Genomic DNA, 12,097 nt, shown 5'->3' on the forward strand with positions numbered 1-12,097 from the left:
GGGGACGGCGGGCCGCCCGGGATGGGGCCGCCGGCCGGGCCACCTGTGGCCCAGGAGAGGGGCCCGGTGGCGAGAGGGGGCGGGATGTTCCGGGAACCCAGATCCAACTAGGGCAGAAGGCACCGAGCCCGGGGCCGGCCTCGGGCATTCTGGAGGTGGGCGAGCCCAGGCTGCTAGCGAGGCCGCAGGAAGGTCGGCGGGGCGCGGGCCAGGGCGTGTTGGGGCGTCCAGCGACGCGTCCTCCCCGTGCGCCCTGCCTTCCCCGGAGAGGCGACTCTAAGCCTAAGATGCCATCTCCTCCCATCCTGGGCATGTTTTCATGCTCTTTTTTGGCAGGATCCCAAGAGCGAGTATCGTAGTTTCTAGGGCCAGACACCGTCCCAGCCAGCTCCCCCAGCTGGAGCCCTCAGAAACTCTTACCCCACCCCCTTCTGCGCTGGGGCTCCCGGCTCGGTGGGAGGAGCCGGGCTGGCTTTCCTTAGGGAGTCTGCACACCTATCCCAGTGCACGCCCCCACGTGTCGTGTTTACAGCAACCCAGCGGGTCTGGGGCGCGCAGTGGGAGAAACAGCTCCTCCTCCCGGGCCCCACCCCGCTGCACACACAGCCCTCCTCACCGCTGTCTCTCTTTCCTGGTTCTCACCCGCGCCAGGTGGCAGGCAGAGCTGAAACCATGGTTCAGCAGGTGCTCTACCGGGCGCTGGTCTCCACCAGGTGGCTGGCGGAGTCGGTCCGGGCTGGCAATCTGGGGCCTGGCCTGCGTGTGCTGGACGCATCCTGGTATTCACCGGGCACCCGTGATGCCCGCAAAGAGTACTTAGAGAGCCATGTGCCCGGCGCCTCCTTCTTTGACATAGAGCAGTGCCGGGACAGGGCGTCGCCTTACGAGATGATGCTGCCCAGCGAGGCGGGCTTCGCTGACTATGTGGGCCGCCTGGGCATCAGCAACGACACGCATGTGGTGGTGTATGATGGTGACAAACTGGGCACCTTCTATGCTCCGCGGGTCTGGTGGATGTTCCGTGTGTTTGGCCACCGCACGGTGTCAGTGCTCAATGGTGGCTTCCGGAACTGGCTGAAAGAGGGCCACCCGGTGACATCTGAGCCCTCACGCCCAGAACCAGCCATCTTCAAAGCTACACTGGACCACTCCTTGCTCAAGACCTATGAGCAGGTGCTGGAGAACCTCAAATCTAAGAGGTTTCAGCTGGTGGATTCACGGCCCCAAGGTCGGTACCTGGGCACCCAGCCAGAGCCGGATGCAGTAGGTAGGTGTCCCGATGGTTGGGTGGTGCCTGGGGAGTATTGCCCAATGGAAGGATAGGGAGTGAGGATGACAGGGACCCTCTCCAGGTTTCACCCTCAGTCCCTCCATATAGGCCTCAGTCTTTCCATCTGTAAAATGAGTTTGGAGCCTCATTTTACATAAAAGCTTTTTCAGCTCTGACGCGTGAAGACCTACATGTGTCTCCACAGCCATGTGCTAACAAGTGACCTGGCACCTGTGTGGGATGGCATCAGCAGAGATGACTGGTGACAGGTCCACTCCCAGGCACCAGCCCCCCCCCCCCCCCTGCACTAGTGTGTACTAAAGGACGTCCTACGCATGAGCCAACCTATTTGCATTGCTGTACAAAAGGCTCCCAGTTTATCAGGGCCTCTCTAGTCCCTCAGAAACCCTTATAGACATCAACGGTGCCCTCCCCCAACACCCCCCACCTACTACCCTCCCCCAGCCTCCCCTCCTACCCCATCCAGCTCTCCTGGCCCCCTAACTGTTGTTTGCAAAAGGCAGCCTGGTTGATAACCTTTCCAAGCAGCTGTAGTCTGTCTGCAGAGCTGTAACAGCAGCTGCCAAATTTCATGCTAGACACTCAACAAGGCTTAATGCACCCATCTTTTTGGGGGGGGGGAACTGAAATGCCAGGACATTAGTTACATTCTCAGTTGGCAGAGTTGGGATTTGAACCCACTGCTGACTTGTTTCAAACCAATGCTCCAAACCAGGATGTGCCCCCATTCCTCCCCAACCCTCCCTCCCAGGGCTAGGAGAGTCCCTTCCCCTAGGCATCCCCAAGGAGATGGCTTGTGAGTCCCCTTCTGGAAGGGGAGACCAAGAGGATTCTATACTGCTTGAGATGTGGAAGGGAACATCAGGAGAGGAAATTCAAAGTTCTAGAGGCTCCTAAACAGACAGCCTCAGAGGTCTTGCCTTTCGTAGGTGCAGGACTGGAGTCTCCCTGCCGTCAGTCCTACAGGGTGCCCTCCAGCCCCTGCCTGAACACCTCCCGTGGCAGAGGCCACCCATGGTGTCTCTTGAGGTTCAGATTGGCCTGAGCCCTCAGGGTGGCCAGTACCTCCTTGGTCAGAGCTCCTCATCTGCAGAATCTAACTTGTGTGCAACATTTTGTCTAACTTGTTGAAGAGTGTCCCTTCCTTTCTGTGCCTCCAAGTGAGAGAATGCTGGGAAAGCTGTTTTGTACACTCTTAGAGCTGAAGGGCCTGAAAGGGTACCTCATCAGACAGAGGGGAGACTGAGGCATGCTGAGGCACATGGAGGCAGGGGTCAAGGCCACATAGCTTGTTAGTGGCAGAACCAGGAGAGTGCAGGGCTCCGTCCTCCCCAGCATGGCTTTTTCCAGTTCCCATGTTTTTTTTGCCTGGCTTGCTCTGTGAAGGCTTGGAATTGAAGATTCAAGTTCATTTGGCACTTCCAGACCTTTCTGGCACGGAATGCCGGCAGCCCTCTCCTGGCCTTGGTTCAAAATGCCTTCTCTCCTTGGGACATAAGCTAGGGGGAGAACAGTGGAGTTGGTTCTCTAGCTGCTTCCCAGCTTGCCCTGAAGCAAACTGAGAAATAAGTGAGAGGGAGAGAGCTTGGAGTTGCCAGGCCCTATCTCCTCAACTCCCATTTAACAGATGAAGAAACTGAGGTTCACAGAGGGAAAACAGCCTGCTGAGGGTGATGCCTTCTGAAAGTCCTGAATTTTCAAGTTCCTCCTTTTCTCTGTGATCCTACTGTCACCCCCTCCAGTTCCCATCTGGAGCACCAGGGAACATGGATTTTCATTTTAGCTCAGCCACTCCTTTGTGGTATGACCTCACTTCAATCACTTGGCCTGTCTGGATTCCCTTTTTATAAAATAAGAAGAGTAAATGTCAGCCCTACCCACCTGGGTATGTGTTTATTTAAATGCAGCAGTAGCTGGACAGGGATTTCTAGAAGGGTAAGGAACTAGAGGAAGGCTAGGGCCATCTAGAAAGATGTAGAGGAGGTGGCACTAACCTGCCTCATTCTCTAAGAGGCTTTGCTCACCTCCCATACATGACATTTTGGGGACACAAAGGCACATGGGGCTCTGCCAAGTTTGTCATCCCCAGCTTGGGTTGGGATCAGGGATGCACTCCCCAGATTCAGCAGTCCAGATGTTACACACAGAAGTACGGGTGGCAGGCCTTGGGGACAGGTCTTGGCCTGGAAGGAGTGACCCCAGGAAGATCTGTGTGTAGGGCCTTAGAAACCCAACAACCACTCCCTGTTCACCTCACACAAGCAAATTCCCCTCTGGCCTTAGTTTTGTGCCCCTGAATGCCTTGGGTCCTGTTAGTAAGGGGTGCAGGATAGGAGTCAGATAGATCTGAGTTTACATCCAGGTGCGATGCTTATGTGTGGCCTCAGGAAAGTCCCTCCGTCTCTGAACTTTCCTCCTCCTTAGTGGAAGAAGTGCTGCTCACCTTATAGGAGAGCTAGGGGAAAGGAGAGAAACCGAGGTAGGAGTTTATCCAGCCCAGTTTCTTTATAAACTTTGGTCTCTTTCCCTCCCCCCTTGGAGTGGTGAGGGTGAAGAGGGAAGAGGGTTTTGACCCCTAACGAGCACTTTTATTTGTAGAACCCTTTATATATAGTCCTTTCAGGACACCGACAGCAGCCCTGCCAGGGGAGGAAGGCCGGGGTTAGGCTTGGTCCACTTGGCAGATGGGGAAAGGGAGAAGGGACTTCTTCAACAGGCGGAGTGGCCAAGACTTGACCCTGGACAGAGGCATCAAAGTAGGGCTGTTTCCCAAGACTGCTGCTGTGGGTGGGGTGAGTCATTAGGCAAACATGGGGACTGGGGAAAAGGTCACAGCTCCACGATGTGGCTTCAGTGTTGCTTCATGGGATGGAGAAGCCCTTCTCTGGTGTCTCTCCCTCCCAGGGCTGGGGGCTGGGGCTGAGGCTGGAGGGAGGTGGGAGGGCACAGGGCTACCTTTTGTGGCCAGGGGTTGGGGGTGCCCTGTGGGGCTGCCTGCACTGGGTTCCTTAGTGTCTTTTGGAGGAAAGCCAGAAAGGGTCAAATAGGTTTTCCTGGCACTGAAAATCCATACCTGTCATTGGCCTGAGGGATATTAACTGCCAGCCTGTGTTGCATCTTCTTGGCCAAAGCTGGGACAAAATGTCTTGAACTCTGAGCAGTTGAGGAGCATGAGAAGTCATCTTACCCATTCCCCTGCCTCAGCCTGGTGTAATCCTACGTCTGTCGTTACCTCTCTGTGTGTCCTTAGGTGAGCCATTTTGTTTCACTAAGCCTCAGTGCATTCATCTGTAAAGTGGAGAGCCATCATGTTTAATGAATTATGTGGTTAGCTGTTCAATGTCCAACTTCCTTATCCGTTCCCCTGCCTCAGCCTCCTTTTCCAGGGAGGCACAAAGTGGTCAAAGAACACAGGCTTTGGGGTCACACCGACCTGACTTTACTTCACACATATTTGCTGTGTGTCCTGGGGCAAGTTACCTCATCTCTCTGAGCCTGGGCTCCCCATTAGTGCCGGGAGGATCATCTCCCCACTTTGTGAGGATTAAAGAAGATAAAGTTCTTGAAAGAACCTACTGTCAGGGTGCCTGATGCCAGAGGTTACTAGAATGGTGGCATGCCTGCTGGGGGAGGGAAAGCTGCAACCTGAGCTGAAGCTGGACTTGGGAGGACAGCAGGAGCCTCTGCGTCCAGGCCCTTTTCTCCAATTGGCCATTCTCCATGGTTCTCTGGCCCGGATTCATTGTGGCCCTCTCCACACACACAGGCGAGCAGTTCCTGGTCATTTAAATTCTCCAGACAGGCCCTGAGCCCTCCCTGGCAGAGGTGGAAAGAGGACCCCACCCCCCGAGGCTGGGCTCTCCAGCACGCCCCTGACTTCATCTTACTCAGAAGAGGTGCCCTTTATAGAATCAGAAGAAAACAGTGAAGCTGTTTTATTGGAGGTCCCAGGGAAAGAAACAAAACAGGGTTCAACCAATTGTGCCTTTAATGCACTTAAATCCAGCCCAGCGTCTGGATGCTGAACCATTTTAAAGTCGGGTTTCTTGGGGAAGAACATCCTTGAAGCCAGCCAGTCAATTGCTCCTCATTGGTAGGGTTAGCACACATCTGATCTCAGATGAACGTTTCCAGGAAAAAAAAATGAAATCACAATGGGAAGAAATCGCTATAATTTGATAAGTCAGGACATCTGTTCCATCAAAGAACTCTTGACCTGTGCTAGCAAAGTTTGGAATCCTCTTGGCCTTGGTGTGGGGGCTTTTACCTATAGTAGCTAAACTTCCCCACACATTTGTGAGGTAGGTGGGGCTATCTCTCCATTCCACAGAAGGGGCAATTGAGGCTCAGAGGTGCAGGGTCTGCCTGGCTGCACGCTGCCACACGCGACCTCAGAATGTGCTTTGGTTACATTGATTAGGCCCTTTCCCTCCCACTCCTGCCCTCCTGGTCCTGCTCTGCCCCGTGGTCCAGGTTTACTGGGATGCTGGAGATATTTGGAGGAAGGGGAACCCAAAGAGATGGAGACCAACCTGTGCCTGGCCCGACACCCAGTGCCTGTATTCTGCCAGGGTGTGGGGTGCTTGAGGAAGGAGGAGTGGCCTGGGGCACACTGGGGACTGGTCCGAGGCCATGGCCCTGCAGCACCACAGCTTTGGCTGTGGCCCTCTCCCCTTTGCCCCACTTGCTGGCTATTCCAAAGCCAGATTTGGCAGGGGGGCCTTGCTGGGTGCCAGGACAGTTCCAAAAAGGATCCCAGAGCCAGCCTAGAGTCCCACTCTGCTTCCATCCAAGCCTCTCAGAGGTGCTCTGGGGTCCACACTGTTTTCATTGTCCCTGCTGCCCTCCCCCCAGAGGTAGTGAAGCAGTGGCGAGCCGCAGCATCTGTGGGCTGAGCGGGCCAGCCTCAGTGGTACAGTAGCCCATGCACATGTGGGTACTGTTATTCCCTTTTTATCCATGGGGAAACTGAGGCTCACAGAGGTGACATGATTTCCTAAGGTCACCCAGCTGGTAGGTAAGTGGCAGATCTGAGCTGGGATTTGACTTTATGTCTTTTTGGGGTTTTTTGTTATTGTTTGGTTGGTTTTTTGGCAGCTGGCCAGTATGGGGATCTGAACTCTTGCCGTTGGTGTTACCACACTGTGCTCTAACCAACTGAGCTAACCAGCCAACCCACTGACCTTATGTCTTAACACCAGGTCACATGCTTTTCACAACTGTTTTTAATGGGGAAACCGGGAGACCTGGTGTAATCCTACGTCTGTTGTTACCTCTCTGTGTGTCCTTAGGTGAGCCATTTTGTTTCACTAAGCCTCAGTGCATTCATCTGTAAAGTGGAGTGCCATCATGTTTAATGAATTATGTGGTTAGCTGTTCAATGTCCAACTTCCTTGTGAGACTGTAAGCTCCCGGGGGGCCTGGACTGTGTCTCTCCCTTTCACCACTGTGCTCTCAGCAATTGGCACAGCACAGAGCATTTGCATTAATTTGTCTCATTTGTTCTTTTCAACAACTCCGTGAGATAGCTATGTACCATTGAACCCTTTTTACAGATGAGAAAACTGAGGTTCAGAGAAGTGAAGCAATTTGCTCAAGGTAAAGATTACTGAAAAGGTTAGTAAGTGGTAGAGCTGAGACTCATATCCCTGTTCCCCTCAAACAGGTATGATTTTGAACATCCCTACTTCAAGAGAGTGTTTAGGGGAGGGGATACAGGTGTCTTAAGTCATCAGCATTCCACGTAGGTAAGAGCTGGGAATAAATTGAGCTCCAGGAAGAGCAAAGACATTTTTATTTGCAAAGCTCTCTATCTTTGTAGCCATGGCTGGTTGCAGCCTCCAGGTCCTGCTAGTCCCCACCTGCCGTGCCTTCCCTAACCTCTGTCCTCTGCCCCTGTGCAGGACTGGACTCGGGCCATATCCATAGCTCTGTCAACATGCCATTCACGGACTTCCTGACAGAGGATGGCTTCGAGAAGAGCCCAGAGGAGCTCCGGACCATGTTCCAGGCCAAGAAGGTGGACCTCTCGCAGCCCCTCATTGCCACGTGCCGCAAGGGTGTCACCGCCTGCCACGTTGCCCTGGCTGCTTACCTCTGTGGCAAGCCCGATGTGGCCGTCTACGATGGCTCTTGGTTCGAGTGGTTCCACCGGGCCCCCCCAGAGACCCGTGTGTCCCAGGGGAAGGATGAGAAGGCCTGAGCCATGGCCTGTCCTCTGCTTGCTATAACTTGGCCAGTTTAGTGACTCCGGCGTGACCTGCAGCTGGTTTGTACCTTCTAGGCAAAGGAGATTGACCCATTTTTAGAATTGCTGTGTAAAGCCCCTCCTTTCCCCAACAACACTGGAATAAACTTTGCCCTTTCTGAATAGTGTGTTTGCCCCTATCCCAGCCCCATACTTCCATCTCCTCCAGACACCTTAGAATCCACCAAGGAAAGAAACCTCCACAGCAACTGCCAGCTGGGGAGGCCACACTGAGGACACACTTTATTATTCAGTTTTGGCAGAGGAAGCTGCTTACTGTCCCATGTCAGGTGGACTCCACCCCAGAGCATGCCGGGACCTACCTGGAAGGCCAGGTAGGAAGGGGGTACCAGGAAGCCAGAGAGAGGTGAAACCCCTCCTGTGCACCCTTCAGGATCCAGCTCAAATGACCTCCTTTTCCCTAGACAGTTAGTCATTCTCTCTGCTCATTCCTCTGTACTTCCAAGAACTCCCTTGGCACTGGGTGGCATCTGAGCCCTCTGTGCCTGGCACACAACCTGGCACATGGTGGGGACTCAGTGGACATTTTTGAGAGGGTGAGAGAGTGAACAGCATGCCGGCCCCTCCTGGGTCCTGGCTTTCTCCTGGCCTCTCTTCCGTTCTCTTACCTGTCAGCCCACTGAGGTAACAGAGCCCTCTGTGCAGTGATCGCCATGGCAGCTCCAATGAACAGCTGGGAGGGCTGCTCCCTAGCAACCATCCACTGGTCTTCCCCAGTTGTTCTGCAGTGTGGCCCTGCGCTCTTGGACTTCAGCACACAGGAGAGTGGGTCATGTGTTTTCTGTGTTATGAGATTTGGAAAGGTGAGGCAGAGACCTGTGCGGTGGCCAGGGCTCTGCCAGGAAATGGGGTTTTACTTTCCTTCTCCCCACTCAGAGTCGCTTGTGAGTGCAGAGAGCCAGACGGTGCCTGGACCTACCTTCTCTCTTCCTTGATTGACGCCTCTAGGGACCTCTCTCTTCGTATCAGAAACTGGCAGTGAGTCCACACTTCTGTTCAAGGCAGTCCAGGCTGCTCTGGACTGGTGGTGCCATTGGGGCAGATGGGGAGCTGCTGTGGGCACATCAGGTGGGGGGGCGGGGATGAGGGATGGGACAGGAGCAGAAAGCTGACTTGAAGGAGACAAAGCAAACTCGTAGGAACTAATTTGAACTTCAACTAACTTGAAGATGCGCAGCTTAGTTTTAGCACCACCTGGGTGAAGTCTTATTTCTTTTCTGAGTCAATTTCTTCATCGGTGAAAGAGGGTAAGTTACTTTCTCTGAACACCTCACAGGGTACTTGTGAAGATAAAACAATCCACTAAATGTGAGAGTGCTTGATGGATGAGTTGTATTAGTTATCTTCTGTATAAAAAAGCACCCCAAACTTTAGTGGCTTAAGACAACAACATTTATTATCTCACAGTTTCTGCAGGTCAGGAAAACAGATGTGGCTCCGATGGGTCTTCTGTCTCAGGGTCCCTCACAGGCTGCAGTGAAGTTGTTGGCCAGGGCTTCAGTCTCATCTCAGGACTGAACTAGAGAAGGATCCTTTCCAAGGCCACTGAAACATGGTATTCAGTTTCTCATGAAATATTGGCCAGAGGCCACCTTCTGTTCCTTGCCATGAGGGCTTCCCTGTAGGGCCTCTCACAACATGGAAACTGGCCTCTATCAGAGCAAGCAAGCTAAGAGCCCGAGAGAGTATGTGAACAAGACCGAAATCATTGTCTTTTATAACCTCATCCTGGAAGTGACATCCCTCACTTTTGCCATATTTTGTTGGTTAGAAGCAAGTCACCAGGTCTAGCTCACACTCAAGTGGAGGGAATCAAACTAAGAAACAGGGATTACTTGGATCCATGTCAACTGCCCACCACTGTCTGCCCTCTGGTCCCCAATAATACACATCCCTCCCACATGCAAAATACGTTCATCCACTCCCAAGATCTTTAATAGTCTTATTCTATTATAGCGTCAGCTCAAAATCTAGAATCTGGTCATATAAACCAGGTCTGGGAATGGACGAGGCTCCTCAGGTGTTGTTCCTTGAGTAGAACTTCTTGATTTAAGTTCTTCTCCATTGGTAGGTCCGTGAAACTAAGTTATCTGCTCTCAACACACCTAACATACAATGATGTGTTAGGCATAGGGTAAGAGCTGTAGACATTCCTATTCAAAAATGAGGAAAGTGGAGACATGACCGAGTCACTGGTCCATAGTAATTCTGAAATCCAGCCAAGAAAATGTTGGACATTCCTTTTAGTTTTTGAGATCTGGGAATAATTCTCTATGGCTCTCAGTTCTGCCCTATGGACTCTGCTTCCACTCTCTGAGTCATCTTTTTTTTTTTTTTTTTTTAATTTTGTTTAATGGTTTCTTTTCATTTTGTGCTGTCTCTATCCCTTTCACTCCAAGCTAGCAATATGTTTGTTGAGAGTTTTCTCAAAAACTGAGAAACATATAGGAATTCACTTTACTGGGAAAAAGCCACACTCTTCTTTACTAGGGGATTTTGCTGGGGTTCAACACCCTAAGCTTCCTAGAGGAGAAATTCTATTAAGAGGATGTGTGAGGCATATCCTTAATCTCTTTAAAGGGCCCTTTGTATGACTGAATAATACTCTAATCCTTTGATATTTTTAAGGTTTTAACAGCAGGTGGTACAGTCATACCCTTGGCTACATTTGCCTGACAGTGCTAAATTTCTTAATTTTAGCATCTTTTGTGAACTGAAGAGGATGAGAATTTTCAAAATCATTAAGTCCCCGCTCCTTTTTATTTAACAGTTTTTCCTTTTGGTTTGTTTGTTTTTTGGTGGCTGGTCATGTCCTTCCTTTAATTTATCACCCTCCTCTCACATTTCACGGCAAACAGCAAGAAGAAACCAGGAGGTACTTTTAACACTTTGTTTGGAAATCTCCTTAGCTAAACCACTCAGTCAATTAGTCACAAGCTCTGCTTGCCACATAACTGCAGATGACAATGTCACTAGGTTTCTGCCACTATATAACAAGGGCTTTCTTACTCTAAGTTCTAATAACATGTTTCTCACTTCCTTTTGTGCCCTTACTGGCAGCATCCTTCAACTCCAGATTTCTGCTCATAGACTGAAGTGACTGAGACATTTTCTATCATGCTTCTCAAAATCCTTTTAGGCTCTGCCTACTGCTTGGTTCCAAAGCTGCTCACACATCTGTAGGTATTTGTTACAGCAACACCCCACTCTTGGTACCAATATATGTATTAATCATCTATAGCTGCATAACAGATGATCATAAAGGTTAGCAGCTTAAAACTGTGTGCTTAAAAAAGTAGATTTATGATCTCACAGTTTCTATGGGTCAGAATTCTGGTTGTGCCTTGGCTCAGGGTCTCCCACAGGCTGTAATTACAATGTCATCTGGGCTGTGTTCTCACATCGAGGCTCAACTGGGGAAGGATCTACTCCCAAGCTCATTCAGTGGAGGATTCATCGAGTTCTTCGAGGACTGTTGGACTAGGGCCTGAACTGTTGGCCAGGGGCCACCCTCCGTTCCTTGCCACATGGGCCTCTCCATAGGGCAGCTCAAAATATGGCAGCTACTGCCATCAGAGCAAGCATACCAGAGAGCCAGGGAAGCAGTGTGAGCAAGACAGGAGCCACTAATCTAATCTTGGAAGTGACATCACACCACTTTTGTCATATTCTTTTGATCAGAAACAAGTCACTAGTTCCAGCCCACACTTGGGGATACGGGTGGCAGGGATTACTCAGTGTGCAAATATCAGGGATGCTGGGGTCACTGGAAATCATATCAGAAGCTGCACAGTCATCAACCCATTATTAAGAGTCAAAATTAGTTGGGTGTTTTGCTTGGCAATTTTTCAAGAGAATAAAATTAGTTATTCTTTTGAAAAAATCTAATCCTTACCTGCCCTGAGCTTACCCAGCAAATCAACTCACTGAGTGACCTTAAATAAGATCCTGCTCTCTGGGCCTCAGTTTCTCAAAGATCTCTTCCAACTCTGAATTGTTTCTAGTCCTTCGTTATTTCAAAGATGCTACTAACCTTGTTGGGCCAGGTTTTATTTTATTTATACTATAAAATTACCTCAGTTTCTCAAAGATCTCTTCCAACTCTGAATTGTTTCTAGTCCTTCCTTATTTCAAAGATGCTACTAACCTTGTTGGGCCAGGTTTTATTTTATTTATACTATAAAATTTGTAAAAACCTGGAAAAACCCCACATGGGATCAAATAAGAGAATGTAAATAAAAGTTCGCCTAGGAAAAGAGAACACAAGCATGAAAGCTGCAGAGACTTTTGAAGATGTCACCTCCTATTTGGCCCAAAGTCCTCTCCTCGGAGAGGACCGAGGTTCCAGCAGAGTGTGGATTCCCGCTCTCAGCTCCTCTCCATGTTGTCTAAGCTGCGTCCCTTCTCTGACCAGGAATGACCAGCTGGTAAAATGGAGAAAATCCTATTTGCAGGAAGACAAATGTTGCCAGAATGGGGGCTGGGACAATGTGCCCCACAGCCAGGGCCTGCTGTAGGCTGCTAGGGTGCTGGTGGGG

At 50.9% G+C, this 12,097-nt stretch overlaps 1 protein-coding gene across 1 annotated transcript; it reads left to right on the plus strand.

Moving 5' to 3' along the window:
* The first annotated feature begins 604 nt into the window (after nt 1–604).
* Nucleotides 605–7,661, plus strand: TST (thiosulfate sulfurtransferase (rhodanese)). The gene is made up of 2 exons (XM_008586490.1): nt 605–1,267; nt 7,195–7,661. Exons 1-2 carry the CDS (start codon nt 673–675, stop codon nt 7,491–7,493), a joined length of 894 nt encoding a protein of 297 aa, XP_008584712.1. The 5' UTR covers nt 605–672; the 3' UTR covers nt 7,494–7,661.
* The last annotated feature ends 4,436 nt before the right edge of the window (nt 7,662–12,097 follow it).

The sequence above is a fragment of the Galeopterus variegatus genome, unplaced genomic scaffold (assembly GCF_000696425.1).
Source record: "Galeopterus variegatus unplaced genomic scaffold, G_variegatus-3.0.2 Scaffold4000, whole genome shotgun sequence".
Taxonomy (NCBI): domain Eukaryota; kingdom Metazoa; phylum Chordata; class Mammalia; order Dermoptera; family Cynocephalidae; genus Galeopterus; species Galeopterus variegatus.

Excerpts from the sequence above, each read along its gene's own strand:
- TST (XM_008586490.1), top strand. The coding sequence starts at position 673 with ATGGTTCAGCAGGTGCTCTACCGGGCGCTGGTCTCCACCAGGTGGCTG. Across the intron at positions 1,268-7,194 it reads GCCAGAGCCGGATGCAGTAG|GACTGGACTCGGGCCATATC; the intron begins GTAGGTGTCCCG and ends GCCCCTGTGCAG.